The sequence below is a fragment of the Crinia signifera genome, chromosome 2, assembly GCF_055691185.1.
Source record: "Crinia signifera chromosome 2, ASM5569118v1, whole genome shotgun sequence".
Classification (NCBI taxonomy): Eukaryota; Metazoa; Chordata; class Amphibia; order Anura; family Myobatrachidae; genus Crinia; species Crinia signifera.
In genome coordinates this window covers 390,139,233-390,163,300 of record NC_139218.1, presented here as the reverse complement: position 1 = coordinate 390,163,300, position 24,068 = coordinate 390,139,233, and the positions used below count along the sequence as shown (strand labels likewise).

Sequence of the window (24,068 nt, the reverse complement as noted above, 5' to 3'; positions counted from 1 at the left end):
ATATGAGGAAAGGCTAGCCAGGTTATAGATGGATGTATTGGAATATGAGGAAAGGCTAGACAGGTTAGCTATGGTTACATTGGGCTATGAGGAAAGGCTAGCCAGGTTAGATATGGTTGCATTGGGCTATGAGGAAAGGCTAGCCAGGTTAGGTGTGGTTACATTGGGATATGAGTAAAGGCTAGCCAGGTTAGGTATGGTTACATTGGGCTATGAGGAAAGGCTAGCCAGGTTAGGTGTGGTTACATTGGGCTATGACTAAAGGCTAGCCAGAGGTATGGTTACAATGGGTTATGAGGAAATGCAGGCCAGGTCATGGATGGTTACATTGGGGTATGAGGAAAGGCTAGCCAGGTTAGGTGTGGTTACATTGGGATATGAGGAAGGCTAGCCAGGTTAGGGATGGTTACATTGGGCTATAAGGAAAAGCTAGCCAGGTTAGGTGTGGTTACATTGGGTTATGAGGAAAGGCAAGCCAGGTTAGGGATGGTTACATTGGGTTATGAGGAAAAGCTAGCCAGGTTAGGGATGGTTACATTGGGCTATGAGGAAAGGCTAGCCAGGTTAGGTATGGTTACATTGGGTGATGAGGAAAGGCTAGACAGGTTAGCGATGGTTACATTGGGCTATGAGGAAAGGCTAACCAGGTTAGGTGTGGTTACATTGGGATATGAGTAAAGGCTAGCCAGAGCTATGGTTACAATGGGTTATGAGGAAATGCAGGCCAGGTCAGGGATGGTTACATTGTGGTATGAGGAAAGGCTAGCCAGGTTAGGGATGGTTACATTGTGGTATGAGGAAAGGCTAGCCAGGTTAGGTATGGTTACATTGGGCTATGAGGAAAGGCTAGCCAGGTTAGGTGTGGTTACATTGGGCTATGACTAAAGGCTAGCCAGAGGTATGGTTACAATGGGTTATGAGGAAATGCAGGCCAGGTCATGGATGGTTACATTGGGGTATGAGGAAGGCTAGCCAGGTTAGGGATGGTTACATTGGGCTATAAGGAAAATCTAGCCAGGTTAGGTGTGGTTACATTGGGTTATGAGGAAAGGCAAGCCAGGTTAGGGATGGTTACATTGGGTTATGAGGAAAAGCTAGCCAGGTTAGGGATGGTTACATTGGGCTATGAGGAAAGGCTAGCCAGGTTAGGTATGGTTACATTGAGCTATGAGGAAAGGCTAGCCAGGTTAGGTATGGTTACATTGGGCTATGAGGAAAGGCTAGCCAGGTTAGGTGTGGTTACATTGGGATATGAGGAAAGGCTAGCCAGGTTAGGTATGGCTACATTGGGCTATAAGGAAAGGCTAGCCAGGTTAGGTATGGTCACATTGGGTTATAAGGAAAGGCTAGCCAGGTTAGGTATGGTTACATTGGGTTATGAGGAAAGGCTAGCCAGGTTAGGTATGGTTACATTGGGCTATGAGGAAAGGCTAGCCAGGTTAGGGATGGTTACATTGGGTTATGAGGAAAGGCTAGCCAGGTTAGGGGTGGTTACATTGGGGTATAAGGACAGGCTAGCCAGGTTAGGTATGGTTACATTGGGCTATGAGGAAAGGCTAGCCAGGTTAGGTGTGGTTACATTGGGATATGAGGAAAGGCTAGCCAGGTTAGGTATGGCTACATTGGGCTATAAGGAAAGGCTAGCCAGGTTAGGTATGGTCACATTGGGTTATGAGGAAAGGCTAGCCAGGTTAGGGATGGTTACATTGGGCTATGAGGAAAGGCTAGCCAGGTTAGGGATGGTTACATTGGGTTATGAGGAAAGGCTAGCCAGGTTAGGGATGGTTACATTGGGCTATGAGGAAAGGCTAGCCAGGATAGGTGTGGTTTCATTGGGATATGAGGAAAGGCTAGCCAGGTTAGGGATGGTTACATTGGGTTATGAGGAAAGGGTAGCCAGGTTAGGTATGGTCACATTGGGTTATGATGAAAGGCTAGCCAGGATAGGGATGGTTACAATGGGTTACGAGGAAAGGCTAGCCAGGATAGGGATGGTTACATTAGAAAAGAGGCGTCTAAGACAACATATGATTACACCAGGCATGTCCAACCTGCGGCCCTCCAGCTGTTGTGAAACTACAAGTACCAGCATATCTTGAAATAGTTTTGCTATTAGGGAATGCTTAAACTAGGGCAAGGCACGGCATGCTGGGATGTGTAGTTTCACAAAAGCTGGAGGGCCGCAGGTTGGACATGCCTGGATTACACTATACAAAAACATTAAGGGTCAATAAAGAGAACTTTCAAAGGAACATTTTACACAGGACACACGGTCACCGCCTAAGGTTTCACACCCAGCGTAGAAAAGGTTTCTTCACAGTAAGGGCAGTAACATATGGAATACTCTGCTATAGAAGGTTGTAATGCCAGACTCAAATGATATGTTTAAGAAAGGGTTAGTACACATGTACAGGGAAGATGGGCAAGTCTGTAGCCCCGCATACCCCTGGAGCCGCTGAAACAAATTCTGTCATTCGTGGCTCTTTGGGGAGGGAGCGGGACTCAAATGATGCAGCTTTGCTTAGCAGCAGGGAAGAGATGCTGTGCACATACGCACAGTGTCTATTCACAGCAGAAAGGAGGTGGGACATGGCCAGCAGCTCTCACGGTGCTGAACATGCCCCCAACAGCGGTTTAAACCGGAGGGCATGGCCTCGCAGGATTCCCACTGGCATAGGCCATGCATACCTTCCAACTGTCACGATTACAGCGGGACAGTCCCGATTTTCGGGTCCTGTCCCGCTGTCCCACCCGCGGCAGGCATTGTCCCGCTGCGGGGGGTGGCAGTTGGGAGACCCCCCAATCTAATAGAATAGACGCTGTGCGCACGCGCACAGCGTCTATTCTCGTATGAAAATGAGGTTGCGGCTAATTAGCATAAGCCGTGCCCTCATTTGCATACGCCACCCCCCCCCCCCCTTTTCGGACGCGCCGCGCGAGTGTCCCTATTTCTTCATCATAAAAGTTGGGAGGTATGCCCATGCTCCCTAAGGGGAAGCCACATAGGCAAGCTCCCTGAGGGGAAGCCATGACCCCTATCCTTCGTTGCATGCCTGTGTCCCTCCTCCACTACCACCAATGTTGGGAGGTATGACTAAGCGGAGGTATCGCATGCAGCCTATAAAGCGATACCTCGGCGACTGCCTGTCTGGAAGCCGCTGAGCATGCTGGGAGTCAGGATCACACGTGCTGCCTTTGCATGAGATGTATCATATGCAATGCCATTTATCTATAGATTGTAAGCTTGTGAGCAGGGCCCTCCTATCTTTTTGACTATCTGTAAATACCCAGTGTGTTGTAGTATCTCTGTCTCCAATTTGTAAAGTGCAACGGAATATGCTGCGCAATATAAAAAACTGTTAAAAAAAATATATTTATTGCCTCCGGATCCAATAAATTCTTGTGGCAGCCATGGCGATCTCCGGATCTGATGCGATGCTCACGGCCCCACGCATCATTTTTGATCTGGAAGTAAAACACTTGAGATATGGCACTTTTCACACTGATTATTGGGCCAATGGGTTAAAATCGCACATTTACTCTGTAATATTAGATCATACCATGTTATCACCTACACATCTTTTATATTTTAGATATGTGGTTTGGGTTGTGTGTTTCCATGTATTTTGTGCATAGACTATTCACAAAATACAGTCTTGCAGAATGCAGGAGGGTAGTCAACTATGAAGTAGTTTGTACTCCAATATGAAGCTGTATCAGCACCAAAGATGGCCGCCATAGCCTCAATAAGGCATATATCAACAATCAACAATAATGTCATGTCTAGAAAACATCCTGTCCATCAACGGACTCTTAGCATATGCAGCACCCGCCCCACTATCTACTTTGCTGATAGCTTGAATTATGAAGAGAAAGGGCACAGCCATCGGAGCTAACCATTAAGCCAGCTTTAAAGATGGCCGCCGCATCCTCACAGAGGCGGAACTTTAGGACTCTATGAATGGGATCTATGTGCCAGACCTGAGGAATCAAGCGCAATCGTGATGAAGTCCCCAGACGAAGCCTGCCGATCACCGAGTGAATGGATACCGGAAGCTCCGTTTCCCCATCACATAGGCCGGATATAGCGGGCAGTGTTACCGGCAGACCGACAGCGCAGCGCCCTGAGCCAAATAGTGACCCGGAGAGCAGCAGTCTCAGGTAATACCCGGATACTGGACCCTGGTGACTCCGCCATCTGCTAACACTGCTCAGAGAAGAGATACTAATAGCAATGACATCTCTGGTCTGCATATAAATAATGCTCATTCACTATAATAAATGGGACCAGATCTATTACTTATTTAGGTATATTTCATATGTCAAAGTGTTACGCCTATTCACACATCAAGCTAAGGCAATTACACATATGTTACATACAGAATGACCCTTTGTGGTGGCTGCAGCAGTGTTATTAACCCCCTCGGGACAGGGGTGCAGCCAATGGCACTGGAGTGGCACTGAAACCCACACAACAGGGGGGGCAGGGAGACCCCACTTTCTGAGCCCCTGAGAGCACATGTGTGGTCAGCCCCAGATCACCTCTGGAAGCTGCGGCGATGCTGATCATTAACATCAGGAGCACTGGGATGCATCGGAGGAGAGTGCACAGAATGACCTAGGGGCAGATGTATTAAGCCTGGTGAAGCGATAAACCACTTTTTAAAACTGCGTCTGAACTAGGCAGTTAGGAGCTGGTTGGCTGATGTGTTATCGCCTTCCTTTTTTATCTATTACTGGAGGTTAGACCAGTGATGGCTAACCTTGACGCTCCAGCTGCTGTTGAACTACATATCCCAGCAAGCCCTGCAGCAGTTGGCATAGCCAAATAGCAAAACTAGGTACTTATGTATTATCTGGACTCCCATGTTAAATGCACCCCATTTTTTCATACCCCTACTATCCAACTACGCATGGAGTTGATTTTATATAGTGTGGCGAGCGGACGCGGTCTCATAAGAAAAACGGGAGTCCATATATTACATAAGTACCCAAAACTATAGCAGGGCATGCTGGGATGTGTAGTTCAACATCAAATGGAGTGTCAAGGTTAGCCATAACTGGGTTAGATATTGTTATGCCTGTATGTGGGTATGTATTTACATATTGGATGTAAAAAGTATTAAAATGCAATATGTACGTGAGCCCGGAATCCATGGGGGCAGGCTGGCAATACCTGGAGCATTGTGCCTGCCCCCAGTGTGACAAAATAGGAGCAGGGTTGTGACATTGTTTCCGACAAAGGCAGGTATTCAATGTGTTCGGTGAGGGGGTTAAACAGCGAGGATTGCAGAAAACCAGCGATCCTCGCTGTTTAACCCCCGCGCCGGCAGCTCGCTCCATTCAACGTTCTGGGGAAATCCTCGCCGTCACAGGACGGCGAGAATTCCCCAAAACAGCGAGACCCACGGTTAATGCAGAAAACTCGCTGTATATAGCCGCGAGTCTCGGTACTTCTGGAGCCGCATATGCCAATTCCCCCTCGCTCCAAAAATCAGTGCATTGAATATTGACAGGGTGAGTGGTGACAGCGAGCAGGAAGCCCTGCTCGCTGTCGCCGCTCGCCCACAGCATTGAATACCTGCCAGTGTCACACCTCCTGACACCAGACCATGTCCCCTCTCGTGCTTCAAAAAATTGAGGGGAAATCCCATAATCCTTACATTACAGATTGAATTTTATTCCTTCCCTCAGGAGACGTCACCTGAAGACCAACCATGGAGGTCCTGGTCCTGGAACATATCCGGCACTCGCTACTGACTGACAGGAACAAAGACCTGATCATAGACAAGCTGCTGAGCCTCACCATGGAGATTATCAGTCTGCTGACCAGAGAGGTGAGAGGCGCTGAGCAGTGGCCGCCAGGAATTGTGGGTAGGAGCAGGCAGGTGCCCTCTGTGTGTGTCTCCTGCCTCTTATGGTTACAGCCATATATACAGTGCAGCCTTTGTTACACAGAGATGGTGCAGAGCTGCTATATACAACTGGGATTACTGTATGTGGGGAGATTACTGTATTATATACATAGGGCAGCGTCTTACATATTGGTGCTCTCATAGGATTTCATTGTTGTGAGAAAGTCGGGGGACCAGGTGACAGATATCAGCGGCCGTAGTGTGCCAGACAGAAGCAGTCACACCCAGAGCCCAAACATAGAGGCTCCGCCTCGTGCACCAAAAGAGAAGTGGAAGCGTGATGGGAGTATCCTGACACCTGCTGAGGTATATCACAGAAAGACCGAAGAGGTGAGCGCTCTTATTGTACATATAGCTGTATATTTCTAGGGAGAACACTGAGGTTTGTTGTTATAGAATAAGTGCTATAAAGGTGTTTAATAACTGATTTATGTTATGCTATAGTGTAACAATACTGATAAATCACTGGACCCCTGGTGATTGGTCGGGGCGCACTCTGTAATTGATCCCTGACCCATCGTCTCCCATAGTGCCCTGCAGGGGAATGTATTACACGGTACTCCTAGGTGTGTGGGTAAGTCATGTAACCAGCTCTCCTATGCTGCAGGTGCCTGGGAAGTGTAAGGATATGGAGGTCTCGGTCTCCGTGACAGAGTGGGACTATTCAGGCGGACACAAGGACGATGTAATGGCGCCTCCGCAGCTGCCTGACTCAGTGGGTAAGAGGACGTCTGTCTCGGGGGTGTGTCTCCTGCACCATCCAGTAACTTCTCTCCTCCCCTCTCCCGGGTGATTGGCTGTTACTGATCGCTGTAGATTGGCCCTAATTGGCCTCCATCACTTTGCATGTGGGTCCAAAGCGACTGCCAATTCCTGCTGACATCTGACCACCATCTATCGGACGTTGGGGCTGGTGGAAGGTTGGATGACACCTTCTTCCCCCAGTGTCACTGGTCATGATGACCCTCGGGAGGTGACATCCCACCCAGATACACGTCACAGTGCAGGGCTGTTACTCCCGACACCTAGTGCCAGGTCCTGTGCAGTGATATGTGCTGCTGTTATTACTAAGCATTGCTATATGGCTGTCATTGTCTGTTCTCCCCGCAGGTGAGTGTAGCTCTAGAAGCCCCCCAGGACGATGTGAGACCCCTCTGTATTCCCGGCATCATATAAAGGAAGAGGACTGTATTCTCATAGAGGATGATCAGGTAGCGGGACTGGCTACATTATCTCTTCTGTATTATGTTACTGTCATATCCTTATCCTGTGTATCCTTCTGGTATAGACGCTCGGTGTAATAATATCTCTGTCCTTGTATGACAGGATGAGCCTGGACACAGGATGTATCACCAGCAGCGTATGGAAGAGGAGCAGGTCCCTGTTCCTAGCAGCTCAGGTGAGACAGCAGCGGGATTGGGTCACATGACCAATACATTGTGGCCCTTATTCAGTTCTGATCGCAGTACAAATTTGTTCTCAAAATGGGTAAAACCATATGCACTGCAGGTGGGGCAGATGTAACATGATCTGTGTAAGATATTTTGTTTCCGTGCAGGGTAAACTCTGGCTGCATTATTTTTACACTGCAATTTAGATTTCAGTTTCAACACACCCCACCCAAATTTAACTCTCTGCACCTATTACATCTGCCCCACCTGCAGTGCACGTGGTGTTGCCCATTTTGAGATCAAATTTTGTACTGCGATCAGATCTGAATAAGGGCCTGTGTGTGATTGGAGACACATCCAATGTGATTAACTTGTAGATCATCAGCGATTTTTTTTTTATATTTTTTTTTTTTTTTTTTAATGGATAAGTTGGTACATTTGGGAACAACTTACCCTTGGGAGAGTCTCAGATAGGAATTGATATGTTAATGACTCTGGCACCTACAATGGGGTCTCTGGACAAGCAATTGTTATTTTGAATGCAGCCCAGGGGAGTATTCTCGTGTCTGTAAAATAAACACAGCCAAGCAGTTGTCTTTAAGAATTTCTATGAATGCAATTAAAGCAGGTGGGCGCAGACCCCTGTGAGACCCCTCTTTACTCTCCGGGCTGTATATAGAATAACTATACCTACTGTAATGTAATGCTCTGTTCCCATTCCCCGCAGGTGGGCGCAGCGCTAGAAATCCCGCAGACCCCTGTGAGACCCCTCTGTACTCTCCGGGCTGTATATAGAATAACTATACCTACTGTAATGTAATGCTCTTTACCCATTCCCCGCAGGTGGGCGCAGCGCTAGTTATCCCGCAGACCCCTGTGAGACCCCTCTGTACTCTCCGGGCTGTATATAGAATAACTATACATACTGTAATGTAATGCTCTGTTCCCATTCCCTGCAGGTTGGCGCAGCGCTAGAAATCCCGCAGACTCCTGTGAGACCCCTCTGTACTCTCCGGGCTGTACATAGAATAACTATACCTACTGTAATGTAATGTTCTGTACCCATTCCCCGCATGTGGGCGCAGCGCTAGAAATCCCGCAGACCCCTGTGAGACCCCTCTGTACTCTCCGGGCTGTATATAGAATAACTATACCTACTGTAATGTAATGCTCTGTACCCATTCCCCGCAGGTGGCTGCACAGTGCTAGAGATCCTGCAGACCCCTGTGAGACCCCTCTGTACTCTCCGGGCTGTATATAGTATAACTATACTTACTGTAATATTCTGTACCCATTCCCCACAGGTGGGCGCAGCGCTAGAAATCCCGCAGACCCCTGTGAGACCCCTCTGTACTCTCCAGGCTGTATATAGAATAACTATACTTACTGTAATGTAATGCTTTGTACCCATTACCCGCAGGTGGGTGCAGCGCTAGAAATCCCGCAGACCCCTGTGAGACCCCTCTGTACTCTCCGGGCTGTACATAGAATAACTATACAAACTGTAATGTAATGCTCTGTACGCATTCCCCGCAGGTGGCTGCAGCGCTAGAAATCCCGCAGACCCCTGTGAGACCCCTCTGTACTCTCCAGGCTGTATATAGAATAACTATACCTACTGTAATTTAATGCTCTGTAGCCATTCCCCGCAGGTGGGCGCAGCGCTAGAAATCCCGCAGAACCCTGTGAGACCCCTCTGTACTCTCCGGGCTGTATATAGAATAACTATACCTACTGTAATGTAATGCTCTGTACCCATTCCCCGCAGGTGGGCGCAGCGCTAGAAATCCCGCAGACCCATGTGAGACCCCTCTGTACTCTCCGGGCTGTATATAGAATAACTATACCTACTGTAATGTAATGCTCTGTACCCATTCCCCGCAGGTGGGCGCAGTGCTAGAAATCCTGCAGACCCCTGTGAGACCCCTCTGTACTCTCCGGGCTGCATATAGAATAACTATACCTACTGTAATGTAATGCTCTGTACCCATTCCCCGCAGGTGGCTGCAGCGCTAGAAATCCCGCAGACCCCTGTGAGACCCCTCTGTACTCTCCGGGCTGTATATAGAATAACTATACCTACTGTAATGTAATGCTCTGTACCCATTCCCCGCAGGTGGGCGCAGCGCTAGAAATCCTGCAGACCCCTGTGAGACCCCTCTGTACTCTCCGGCCTGTACATAGAATAACTATACCTACTGTAATGTAATGCTCTGTACCCATTCCCCGCCGGTGGTAGGCGCAGCGCTTCAAATCCCGCAGACCCCTGTGAGACCCCTCTGTACTCTCCGGGCTGTATATAGAATAACTATACCTACTGTAATGTAATGCTCTGTACCCATTCCCTGCAGGTGGGCGCAGCGCTAGAAATCCCGCAGACCCCTGTGAGATCCCTCTGTACTCTCCGGGATGTATATAGAATAACTATACCTACTGTAATGTAATTCTCTGTACCCATTCCCTGCAGGTGGGCGCAGTGCTAGAAATCCCGCAGACCCCTGTGAGACCCCTCTGTACTCCCTGGGCTGTATAGAGGAAGAGAACAGGACAGTGACACAGGAATATCAGGTAGAGGAACCTGCTCTGACCTCTCCTCCTTGTACATCTGCTTCTCACAGTGCAGGATATTGTGTTATTCCCATGTCCCCGCCCTGTGTGTGAGTCCTATAGGGATGTCCTGTGTAACGTGTGGGTGGGACACGTATGTGACACATGTCCTTGTATGACAGGCTGAGCCGGGAGCCGTGATCTATCACCAGCAGTGTAAGGAAGAGGCCGTTCCTGCTGAGATCAGCCCAGGTGAGAGACGCAGATGCTCTGGGGGTACAATATTGCTGTATGGGGGATATGTATATTACTGGGAATGTGGGGTATATGTCATCCCTGACCGTTCCCTGGTCCCATCACAGTAAGTATAACAGTCTGTATTTCCCGGTCGCTGGTGACTGCGGCACTGCAGGAGAATGGACCATTACCCGGGAGTCGGGATACAGTGGTTTTTATTTGCATGACTTTGGTTCTATGTTACTCCGCCATATCCGTCACTATAATGTGTTTGTGTCGGCTGAGTTCTTCTTTTGCATTACCATTTATACAGATACATGTGTGTGCCCATTCCCCACAGGTGGGTGTAATCCTACACATCCTGCAGACCCATATGAGACCCCTCTCTATACTCCGGGGTGTATGGGAGAAGAGAACAGGTTGACCAGCCAGGATTATCAGGTAGAGGAACCCGGTCTGACCTCTCCCAGCTCTGCTTCCTCACATGTCTCACAGTGCAGGATATTGTGTTATTCCCGTGTCCCCGTCCTGTGTGTGTGTCCTATAGAGATGTCCTGTGTATTGTGTGGGTGGAACACGTATGTAACACATGTTCTTGTATGACAGGCTGTGCCAGAAGACGAGATGTGTTACCAGCAATGTAAAGAAGAGGACGTCCCTGCTGAGATCAGATCAGGTGAGAGAGGCTGACATACAGACAGTAGTGTGATACAGGTGATACGCACAGAGGTCTATGCTGCTGGGATCAGATCAGGTGAGAGAGGTGACGTACAGATGGTAGTGTCATACAGGTGATACACACAGAGGTCTATGCTGCTGAGATCAGATCAGGTGAGAGAGGCTGACATACAGACAGTAGTGTCAAACAGGTGATACGCACAGAGGTCTATGCTGCTGAGATCAGATCAGGTGAGAGGCTGACATAAGACAGTAGTGTCATACAGGTGATACGCACAGAGGTCTATGCTGCTGAGATCAGATCAGGTGAGAGGCTGACATAAGACAGTAGTGTCATACAGGTGATACGCACAGAGGTCTATGCTGCTGGGATCAGATCAGGTGAGAGGCTGACATACAGACAGTAGTGTCATACAGGTGATACACACAGAGGTCTATGCTGCTGAGATCAGATCAGGTGAGAGGCTGACATACAGACGGTAGTGTCATACAGGTGATACGCACAGAGGACTATGCTGCTGAGATCAGATCAGGTGAGAGAGGCTGACATACAGACCACCTATTTCAGGATATAAGTGGGAATATACTGCTGGGGCTGCTGTATTTGCTCAGATGGTGACCAGTCATTCTAAAAAATTTAAATTGTTCTAAAGTTTACTGTAATTGGAATATATCCTCCATACCCCCATATACACAAGGGGAGGAAGAAGGAGTAAGCATGTGTGAGAGGCAAATTGGCTGCGGGTAACACGTATGTCCGGATATTCTTCCTGTCACATATGATAGTAATTACTACTAAACACAGACACCGGCCCCTTCTGTCTCTGCACACGTGTGTCTATGTGTAACACTGGCTGCGGGTAACACGTATGTCCGGATATTCCTCCTGTCACATATGATGGTAATTACTACTACACGCAGACACCGGCCCCTTCTGTCTCTGCACACGTGTGTCTATGTGTAACACTGGCTGCGGGTAACACGTATGTCCGGATATTCCTCCTGTCACATATGATAGTAATTACTACTACACACAGACACCGGCCCCTTCTGTCTCTGCACACGTGTGTCTATGTGTAACACTGGCTGCGGGTAACACGTATGTCCGGATATTCCACCTGTCACATATGATAGTAATTACTACTACACACAGACACCGGCCCCTTCTGTCCTGCACACGTGTGTCTATGTGTAACACTGGCTACGGGTAACACGTATGTCCGGATATTCCTCCTCTCACATATGATAGTAATTACTACTACACACAGACACCGGCCCCTTCTGTCTCTGCACACGTGTGTCTATGTGTAACACTGGCTGCGGGTAACACGTATGTCCGGATATTCCTCCTGTCACATATGATAGTAATTACTACTAAACACAGACACCGGCCCCTTCTGTCTCTGCACACGTGTGTCTATGTGTAACACTGGCTGCGGGTAACACGTATGTCCGGATATTCCTCCTGTCACATATTTTAGTAATTACTACTAAACACAGACACCGGCCCCTTCTGTCTCTGCACACGTGTGTCTATGTGTAACACTGGCTGCGGGTAACACGTATGTCCGGATATTCCTCCTGTCACATATAATAGTAATTACTACTACACACAGACACCGGCCCCTTCTGTCTCTGAACACGTGTGTCTATGTGTAACACTGGCTGCGGGTAACACATATGTCCGGATATTCCTCCTGTCACATATAATAGTAATTCCTACTACACACAGACACCGGCCCCTTCTGTCTCTGCACACGTGTGTCTATATGTAACACTGGCTGCGGTAACACTCATGTCCGGATATTCCTCCTGTCACGTATGTTAGTAATTACTACTACACACAGACACCGGCCCCTTCTGTCTCTGCACACGTGTGTCTATGTGTAACACTGGCTGCGGGTAACACGTATGTCCGGATATTCCTCCTGTCACATATGATAGTAATTACTACTACACACAGACACCGGCCCCTTCTGTCTCTGCACACGTGTGTCTATGTGTAACACTGGCTGCGGGTAACACGTATGTCCGGATATTCCTCCTGTCACATATGATAGTAATTACTACTACACACAGACACCGGCCCCTTCTGTCTCTGCACACGTGTGTCTATGTGTAACATTGGCTGCGGGTAACACGTATGTTCGGATATTCCTCCTGCCACATATGATAGTAATTACTACTACACACAGACACCGGCCCCTTCTGTCTCTGCACACGTGTGTCTATGTGTAACACTGGCTGCGGGTAACATGTATGTCCTGATATTCCTCCTGTCACATATGATAGTAATTACAACACACAGACACCGGACCCTTCTGTCTCTGCACACGTGTCTGTGTAACACTGGCTGCGGGTAACACGTATGTCCGGATATTCCTCCTGTCACATATGATAGTAATTACTACTACACACAGACACCGGCCCCTTCTGTCTCTGCACACGTGTGTCTATGTGTAACACTGGCTGCGGGTAACACGTATGTCCGGATATTCCTCCTGTCACATATGATAGTAATTACTACTACACACAGACACCGGCCCCTTCTGTCTCTGCACACGTGTGTCTATGTGTAACACTGGCTGCGGGTAACACGTATGTCCGGATATTCCTCCTGTCACATATGATAGTAATTACTACTACACACAGACACCGGCCCCTTCTGTCTCTGCACACGTGTGTCTATGTGTAACACTGGCTGCGGGTAACACGTATGTCCGGATATTCCTCCTGTCACATATGATAGTAATTACTACTACACACAGACACCGGCCCCTTCTGTCTCTGCACACGTGTGTCTATGTGTAACACTGGCTGCTTATTGTCATACACAGGAGCTGAGGCCGGTGTAGAGCTGGATGCTGGTGACCATCGGGAGCTGCAGGAATTCCTCCCAGAATCCAGTGCAGGTCAGTGCTGCTCGCTCTCCTATAATGTGACTTATACCAGACTGCCCTATATCACATTGCCGGACAGAATGGGAGGCCATAGACTGTGCCCGGCGGCTGTTCTGTGAGTGAGCCGGTTCTATGGCTGCTCTGTAATATGTTGGGGAATAGATGTGTGACCGTCGGGTATGAGAGGGATCGGGCTGCTCCTCTGGTCACATATAATGATGGGAGGCCGTGGTTCTGGCTGTAGGGGGCAGTATGTGAGGAGCATGGACAGATACATAGGTGGCTACAGGTGACCTCACAGTAGATGCTCTCTCACTTCTACACGGCATCAGTCGGCTACGCCAGCTGAGGGGGGATTCATTAGGACATATAGTGATCTGCACCCTTATTGCAGTTTGGGGGTGTTGGCTCTCCAAATGGCTGTGATTGTGAGCAGGCCCATGGGCTCCAGTAGCAGCATACGGTACGGTAGGCAGGACACCTTCCCTGTGTGACAGCAGGTGTGCTACATGGCGCTGGGGTCTCAGAACGCTAAGTGTCCTTTTACTGAAGTACCAGTAACTAGCTGTTTATAGCATGGGCGAGTGTAACAGAAAGGAGGAGAACGGCGTTACTATGGTGCCAGAGTGTACATTAGGATTGCTAGGTTTCATCTTTTGTCCCTCTTGTCTGTTTGCGCTATGGTCTCTAACGTGAACTTTCTGACCGTGCGCCTGGTCCTCCCGTGGTCAGTATTGTTTTGTGCTGGTCAAGGGACTGATTCCAGTTTATGGACGTGACCTCGGACAGGCTTACTCCCAGCAGGCACTTCTCCATCATCCACTAAACAACTGCTGTTGTAATCACTTTGCATCAGACAACAAGACTACAACTCCCAGCAGAGACATTCTAGTCTTGTAGTATTAAGGTGGTGGTCTCCATCACTGGCTCCTCAGCGGATTCTGACAGAGTGGTCTCAGGAACAGTCGCCCCCTCCCACTGGACCCAGCACAGCGCTATGGTTACAGGCCTGGGAATATTACATTACTTCCAGGCTTCTGCTTCACATTCCAAAGATCAATTCTGCTTTTGGTGCAAAACTGGACAGAATTCTAAAGGAAACCTAAGAAAGGACAACAACAAGACACAAGAGCTACAATACAATATGATATTGTCACATACAGTGGAGGTAGAGGTGAGATGTATGACCCCATCTCCCAGTGATGCCAGAAGGAACGTTTCCCACCAGTGACAGGAGATGGGGGTAAAGAGCATTCGGGAGGATTAATGCTGTGCTCAGTTCATCCGTCTGTACCCTGGCTTGGTGATATGTTGGCTGCGGCCATCTTTGCAGAGACCGGCGTCTTCCCTCTCAGAATTACAGGGAAACTGTAACTGTGTCATCTGTGAGTTGGGTGATAAATGTGACAGCACAGAACATAGCCCCCACCTTAGTTACCCGGTACAGTGTTGGTAATGTCAGAACAGGTGGGACACGGTCACATTGCTGGGGGGCTCGGGGTGTAATAGCTGAAGGTCTATGGACGAGGACATGCACTGAAACTGGAGGGAGGTAGGTTCAGGGGAAATGTTAGAAAGAATTACTTCACAGAAAGGGTAGTGGATAAGTGGAATAGCCTCCCATCAGAGGTGGTAGAGGCTAAGACAGTAGAACAATTTAAACATGCTTGGGATAGGCATATGAATATCCTTACAAAGAAATAAGGATTAAAAAGGGTTGAGTTTACCTGAAGGGTAAAAAAGGGGCAGACTAGATGGGCCAAATGGTTCTTATCTGTCGTCAAATTCTATGTTTCTATGGTGTAAGCTGAATGGGAGAACACTGGCGACATCTGGTGGCTGCAGGTAACACCTCATGTATAGCACAGGATTTACTGAGCCTTCATGGGGACTGATTTACTGATGGTGTAAGGAGAACGCACTGCAGCCTATCAGATATTGGCTTTCATGTGCCCGAACGTTCTACCAAAGCTGATTGGTTACTGAAAATGCTTAAAAATATTGTATGAAATCACTTTCCCACTATGTGTATATGAAATATAAATTCCTTCTGTTCCCGTCCCCGATATATCCCGATGGTATGCACATATTCCAACATACGGGAACATCCCAAATACTTTCAGTGCCGAGCCTGTCAGATATGAGACCTCACAAAAAAGGGGGGGTCACACAAAGTGACAGAAAAAGGAAGAACGCAAAGGCTTTTTGGGGCACACTTTACTGTAAATTAGTTATAAAATTTAATACATAACTTTTGATGAGTATTTAGAGCTAAAACAAATGTACTGAGTCAAAAAAATTGCACATCATAGATATCGTATAGGCATCAAGACACTTTGTGGCGAAGATAATCAAGGTAAATTTTGTGCTCCCTTGGTGATCAATCAATACATTGGAAAATATATGATATCTCAATTGGTAAGAGCAAAAGGGGTAAAAGACACATGACACTTGCCCCCTGCTGTTGGTGTTAATATTATTCCCGGTATACAGAAAAAAATGTATATTGATGGTGAAAACAAAAAGGAGAAGAATAGGAGACTCCCTTAGTCGGACAAGGGTGTATCTGCTGTCCACGCTTAGTTACAGCAACTGGTATTCCCAAACGGTCTCCCGGAGAGGTACTAGCCAGTCCAATCACTGCTTAGCTGCTGAGTGCGGGATGGAAATCAGGCGGACCAGTGATGTATGGCCGTATTTAACACAGATGAGAATACCACAATGTCTTATAATGGTAAGCCAAGGTGTGCTTCTGCTTTTTGCTCAGCAAGCACTCGATCACCCTGTTGCCTGGTGCATTGCAGGGGGAACAGGCTCACTAGAACAGATGAGAGAGTCACAGAAAATTTAGGAGGGGTAGAGATAAATGGATGGTTATCTGTGACACCCCTTCTGCTGTCCACCATCAATCACAAAGGTCAAATAGCGGATGAGAGAGATAGTAGTCACAAATAGGGCCACCCAGAAATCGAAAGAGTCCCAGGATTTGGGCTCAAAAAAATATATATTTGTACCCTTGTCTCCACACCGGGAGTGGTACGGGCGGTGTCAGTATTAATTTGCACTGATCACCACTCCATGCCAAAGGGATGATTTAATGAGAAACAATAACTGTCAGTACATTGGGTACATAGTCAGAGAAATAGATAAATAGATTTTCACCCATACGGTAACCAATACACATATATAGTCACATAAACTGCTGACTTTGAGGTAATCAGGGTTATCTACTGTGTAATCAGGGTTTGGTGGAGAGTACAATAGTTAGGTATAGTTCTAACAGATTGCTGATTGGTAGATAATCAGAAAAAATATAAGTGAGCAGGCAACCCATGTAATTAGTAATAACACTAACAGACTTCACATAAATGGCTCTATTATCATTGTTACATACAGAATTTGCGAATGCACAGGCTGTTCAGTTTAATACCTAGAGCAATTAGCGTAATTAGCATCAATAATTAGTGCAGTCCAAAAGGTGCAGACAGCAAAAAACTTGAAGCAGAAAGCAATCAGTGCAATAGGAAGAAAATAGCGCAGGGTATAATAGCAAAGTCACCAGTATAGACTGCACTGATGCTTTGTAAATAAATAACAGATACAAAGCCCCTTTAGAAACGGGGTGAGAGCTACGATCTTGTGGCTGTCAAAAAGAGACCCGCTAATTGTGGCTAGGAATAGCCGCTGGTAAAGCTGGCTGCCGCGGCTGAGTTCACGCTGCACGTTCCGACATAACACTATGTGTAATGTCGGTGCAGGCTGTGCTCTCCAAGCCGGGCTAGGGCAGCAAATTGTTACCTGACCCGTGGGTGTGGGGTTCGGCTGGCGGCTGGCGGTGGATTGCCTGTAAGGACGCTGGTATTGTGGTAACGGCAGCGATGGCGTCCAGGATCTGAAAAGCAGGAGATTGAGCCGGGACTCAGCAGGAGGGGGGGGCGTGTCAGAGGCGTGTACCTCTTACACGTGTTTCGCCGGTAGGCTTGATCACAGATGACGTGTGATCCTAGGATTCCCTCAGTCTATCAATATAGGAGGGTGCGGCCAATAAGATCAGTCAGAAATTGACTGATGGGAATGTAGACCAATGAAATAGTAGAGGAAAATTGTATACTATGATACTATGATGCTATGGTAACGGAGGCTCCTACTGTGTTGCTGGTTGTTACTGCATGGCTGTCGCCCTGTGCGGGAAGGAATATAAGCGATCAAAAGCATGGCACTTGAGGGATGGTCACAGGGGGGCACTGGGGGCACTGTGGCATCAATAAAGTGACGCATAATTGACCAATTGATATTCAAGAGTAGAAAAGTAGACGTCATATGGTTAAATACATATTATATTGAAATTATATTCTAAAAATGAAATTGACATTGAAATTAAATAAAATAAAATGGGTGGCAATGACACTATATTTATAAGTGGCAGCAGGTAGCGAGATCTCGGCCCTAATGCTGCATAACCATTGACCCCCATTATCCCGCTGGTGGTGACGACACCCGGCGACATTTTAATAAAGGCGAAGGCTTGAATTAGTATGCAGGACGCTGTACTGGAAGAAAAAAAGGAAAAGGAAAAAAAAGGGAAAAGAAAAGGGGGGAGTGTCAGGGAATAGTACTAAGATGCTTGCTGGGACATACCCTCGGCATGTTGGTTGTAGTAAATTGGTGGAGACTAATGAGAATGGTGGCCGGGTATTTAAAGAAGGGGGGACCTCAGTGGGTGAATTGGATGGTATCTATTAACCAGGTTTAGGAAAATTGCTGATTAAAGAAGGTGATGTTTAACTTGTTGACATTGGCCTGTCGACACTTATGAAGCAGTGTGCATTTTGCACATTCAATTGAGGACATGATGTTAAAACATCTGAGTGATTAGTCGTTGTTTCTTTTAGTCAGAGGCAAAACGCTAACTATATTAGTTGCAATGGATTAGTAACATAAAGAAAAAGTAATAATCATAGCATTAATGATGGTAATAAACTTGATAACAATTGTTCTGATAAACAAGAGCTGACGAATAATTGATTATGGAATTAATGCTGGAAAGAATGGGGGATAGGGGTTTACTTTAACCAGGGTGTAAGTGGAGGTTATCAGGGGTGAAATAGAGGATGGATGAAGTCACAGAAAGGCACTGAAATTGATATCCTCGTTTAGACCATTAGGTGTTAGCGTTCCCAGATGAAAGATCCACCAACTTTCTTTCCTTAACAATGCCTGATTAATATTGCCTCCTCTGCGACCCAGATGGACCTGTTCAAGCCCAAAGAATCTCAGGGTGCTGGCATCGGATGAGTGCATCTTTAGGAAGTGTCGGGCGACAGTGGTCAGTGGTTTCATCTTCTGTCTGTCCGTGGTGGCGTTCCTGATGTTGCCCATGTGCTCCATAACTCTTTGTTTGAGTGGGCGAGAGGTCATCCCTACGTACTTCAGGTTACATGGGCAAGTGAGACAATATATAATATTCTCACTCTTGCAATTGTGATATTCTCTGATCTTAATGGGTTCATCAAAACGGTCCTTTATTACTGTGGTATTGCTTATCAGTTTGCAGATTTTGCAATTACCACAGGGATGACTGCCTGTCAGGAGTGTTTTTTTCTTTTGAGTGGAGATATAGTGGCTGTGTACTAGGGTATCCTTCAGGTTGGGTGCCCTTCGCCAACTCATATCCACCTTCGGGTTTAGTTTGGTTGCAAGGTCTTTATCTGACAGCAGGACTGGCCAGTGTCTCTGCACGATATCTTTATTATCCCTCCATTCGTTGCAGAAATTACCAACCATCCTAATTGTGTTGGTGGTCTCTGAGGTGGTAACTGCGGGAGGAGTTTTGAAAAGTAGGTTTTCCCTGGTAGTAAGCAGAACAGATTTTTTGGCTTTTTTAATTAATATGAGACCTCGTATTGTCCTGTAACATGTAACACAATATCCCGAGTATTATAAGTGCTGGTTATATTTCTTCTAATATTCTGCAAACCTCAATATATTCACCATCGTATTCACCAAGTGCAAAACAAGCTGACGGCGGGTGCTGGGGAGAATGCGGGCGCTGGGGAGATGCTTGGTGAACGTTTAATGAGTACCGTGCAGGGAAGAGTTCCATAGAGTCGGAGCCGCTCTCACACATTATCTCACTTCTATAGAACCTGTCACATTGCAGGAAACATGACGTGTGCGCTCTGCTCCTTCCTATCCCTGCTATAATCGCTGACACATGTCACCACTCAGCCGCTGACACATACGGATATGTTGACAATATGACGTGATCAGATTCTGTCTGCACCTGTGTGATAGTAAGACAGAGAATCCTATAAGCCAAGACTTGTTATCACAGGTGACCTGTAACCCCCCATAGACAGAGGAGGGGTCAGCGCCATGTCAATCTGGTCGTCACTTCTCACTCACACTACTTATATCCGCTATGTATATAATGTATCTGTGATGTCCTGTATGACACTATTTACACCGACACGTTCTAATGTGTAACTGCCTGGTTTCATATAGATATGGGGTTGTCAACACAATGTTTCTACTTTCAGTATAGTAACAGCCTCCATTACCACTTGGTGCTGCTGAGGACCCTGCTCCTCCCACTATATAACTCTCAGTCTGAGGCTTCCTGCTGCCTCCATTCCCCTCCTCACATCATGTCACTGCCCCTGTCACATGCAGCCCTGTCCTCACTGACACATCCCTCATCTCCTGATATACTCTGTGCTGCTAGGGACCCTGCTCCTCCCACTATATAACTCTCAGTCTGTGGCATCCTGCTGCCTCCATTCCCCTCCTCACATCATGTCACTGCCCCTGTCACATGCAGCCCTGTTCTCACTGACACATCACTCATCCCCTGATATACTCTGTGCTGCTGGGGACACTGCTCCTCCCACTATATAACTCTCAGTCTGTGGCTTCCTGCTGCCTCCATTCCCCTCCTCACATCATGTCTCTGCCCCTGTTACATGCAGCCCTGTCCTCACTGACACATCACTCATCCCCTGATATACTCTGTGCTGCTGGGGACACTGCTCCTCCCACTATATAACTCTCAGTCTGTGGCTTCCTGCTGCCTCCATTCCCCTCCTCACATCATGTCACTGCCCCTGTCCTCACTGACACATCACCCATCTCCTGACATACTCTGTGCTGCTGGGGACCCTGCTCCTCCCACTATATAACTCTCAGTCCTCCATTCCCCTCGTCACATGCCACAGGCAGCCATATCCTCACTGATACAATCTCAGTCGTGTACAGGTTGCTGCTTCCCTGAAGATCCATCGGCTTGACAAGAGCTTGTCACACTGCTACATTTTTCTATCACTTACAGTACCTTGCCCCTTGTCCTGCAGTTTTGGGTTTCTGCCTGACCTTGTTTGGGATGACCTCACCGTCTTCGAGCTTGTCAACGGATTGCATTTCTCCATATATTTTTGTTTTTCAATGTCCAGTCAAAAATGAGATCATATATTTTACTTCTATGCAATAGTTCATGAACGGCAGATAATTAGCGATAGGGGAGGACGGTCACCAGATAGGAAATTTGTTTGCATAAAAAAAGTTAGAGATGTTGTCTAAATCCCTTTGATGATGAAAGGTGGTTCTGACCATAGTGCGTAGTATGTATACATATAATGGGAAGGGGGTAGATGATGACTTCATTTAAATGTACAAGTTAATTGTCTATGTGATGATGATTTGTATATATGTGTACATATAGATGTGTATACATCACACCAATGCACCCCCTTTGTAACTATGGGGGTTATTTTGGTTCACTCTTTCTGACCAATTCCTTCTTAGATGGACAAAACCATGTGCACTGCAGGTGGGGCAGATGTAACATGTGCAGAGAGAATTAGATTTGGGTGAGTTATTTTGTTTCTGTGCAGGGTAAATACTGGCTGCTTTACTTTTACACGACAATATAGATCTCACTTTGAAGTAAAACCCCACCCAAATCTAATTCTCTCTGCACAAGTTACATCTGCCCCACCTGCAGTGCACATGGTTTTGTCCATCTAAGAAGGATTTTGTCAGAAAGAGTGAAGTAGAATAACCCCCTATGTTCTGATCACATTTCACAATCATAATAATACTTAGGCTTGCGGAGAGCAGGTGTATTTTACCTTTCTCCACAGTAATTTATATCTTCATTAATTGAATCAGCAAGTTTCTGCGTACACTGCATGTCTGATTCATAGCCTATTACAATCTGGTAGTATCAAAGGTCACATAATAAGAGCAGAGAAGTTTTTAGATTTATATCCCCAAATATCCACCATGCCGGTCACAGGGGGATTAAAAAAGGTGTAAATCTAATCAGCGGCAAAAATTTATACTCAAACTATTCGTCGACTAAGGTTTTTATCTGGGACTAAAATGTGACGATAACGAAAATAGATAAACGGGATTAGTCGGTGTCTTCATGATGAAAATTGACTAGATATTAAAACGCTGTATCAATTTAATCTGGACATCTCAAGGTTGTATTTTTCGAGTGACTGATTTATGGTATTCTTTAATAATACTGTATTTTATATGGTTTTACCCATCCTCTGGGCTTAGATTTACTTAAGGATGTAGCGCCGCTCATCCAGCGCTGGGGCTCGCCAGACCACCCCAACTGGTGAGCAGATGCTACATCTGACTGAGACACTTGTCCCAGTTTCCCATCGGTGGGGGACGGGAACCCTGCCCGTCTCTGTTCCAGGGAGATGGACAGGGTTAAGTGGGGGAAGGTGGCGGGGACCCGGGGGGAGCTCCGGTTGAAAGGGATGCACGTGTGTCTCGTGCGCGCGCATCCCCTGGGGTCACCGCCAGCCTCTGCAAAGGCAACGAGTGCTACATCTGTACTTGCGATGCGGCTGCGCAACAACATTTTGTCATGAATTCTGGGATGTTTAGATCAATAACTGCTAGGGTGCAAAAGGTTCTCCATCACTTACCTAGACCATGTCAGCAATCCGGATACCATACACCATACACTAGTTATCAAAATGTCACTGTTATGTTTATTGTAAACTGAAAACAACTGATATTTGTCTGGGACAACAATGTTACTTAAGCACTAATGTTCTGTTGATATATGATGCCTCAATAAAAATATATATTAAAAAAAGCATTACCAAAATATAGATATGCAATGACCATGGCCCCCTTTAATCTATTCAGCCACCCAGTTAGTCAATAAGATTTGTTTGTCAGGAATCTCCCCTCTATTAAAAATCCTTGCTGTTTGTAATCCTGTTAATTGCTGGTTTTGAGTGATTCCACAATTATTTATTGAACAGTGTTTCCATCAGTTTACCTGCTGCAGATGTAAGGCTGTCCGGTTGATAGTTGCTTGCCTCTACTTTGCTTCCACTTTTGTTTAGTGGGACTACTTGCACTATTGTCCAGTCTTCTGGAACTACACTTGTACTGGTTAATAATTATGTTAATGGTGTTACCAGCACCTCCTTTTTAAGCTCTTTTAGTATCCTTGGATGGGGATAATAAAAGTTACACTTTGGTCATGAAATCACATGTTTACGCAGATGAGTTTGCATGAGGGTGACAGCAGGTTGGATTTGCTGGTAGTGCCATTGATTCTGAGAGGAGTTAAAGGTTTTTCCTTTAGTTTACATCTTGAGTAAGTCCTGTATAAGTTTTTCATTTTTCTTACAAACACTTCAGGAAGTAAAATAAAGTCCAATCTGTGTACAGACTAATATTATAATTGCTGATAGACATATTTGCAATTATACCCAAATTACCCAAAATACCAGCATTCTGAATGCTGCAGAAACTTAATCTTAATGTTCTCAATCCTTTTTTTATATATTTTGTTTATGTTTATAAAAAAGTCCAGTCATTGTCCTGCTTTTTTATTTTTTGACTGATCGCTATAGTGCAGGGGTCCTCAAACTATTTTGGTCTGGGACCCCATCAGACAATAAAAATAATTACGGCACTCCAGAAAGTTACTGCAGAAGATCACATAACATGTGTAGTCATCAGAGAGCACCTGCATGGCAGCATTGTGGAGGCATAACATGATGGGAAGAGTCTAAAATAAACAATTCAACTGATTTTTGAATAGTTGCAACCCCATACTGAGAAGGTCGGGACCCACTTGGGGGTCAGGACCCACAGTTTGAGAACCGCTGCTATAGTGAGTTAAAAAAAATGGTGTAGAATTAGACTAATTTATTTGAGCTGTAGCGCAGTGTGCGAATGTGTGGTGTGATTATAGCTGTGCGCTCTGCCCCACAGATAGAAGTCTCATGGTTGCTCTGCTCAGCAAGCTGGACACATTGGTGATCCTAAGCCATAGGCAGTGAGGATATCTTCGCCCCACCCAACTCCTCACTACAATATCTGCTCCTTCATAAGCGCTAGTAATCCTGCTCTACAGAACA

At 46.5% G+C, this 24,068-nt stretch overlaps 1 protein-coding gene across 6 annotated transcripts in view; it reads left to right on the top strand.

Moving 5' to 3' along the window:
• Positions 1-24,068, top strand: part of LOC146058210 (uncharacterized) — a 110,418-nt gene that overhangs the window by 49,561 nt on the left and 36,789 nt on the right. For 2 of the 6 annotated variants that reach the window (XM_083170341.1, XM_083170339.1), the window contains exons 10-11: positions 10,697-10,766; positions 13,606-13,680. In XM_083170341.1, coding sequence (XP_083026467.1) covers positions 10,697-10,766; positions 13,606-13,680 — 145 coding nt within the window. Of the gene's footprint in view, positions 1-4,001; positions 4,162-5,694; positions 5,838-6,059; positions 6,246-6,522; positions 6,635-7,025; positions 7,127-7,241; positions 7,315-9,773; positions 9,875-10,035; positions 10,106-10,430; positions 10,532-10,696; positions 10,767-13,605; positions 13,681-24,068 lie in introns of those variants that run through there. The other 4 variants (XM_083170337.1, XM_083170338.1, XM_083170340.1 and 1 more) reach the window with 4 other exon arrangements.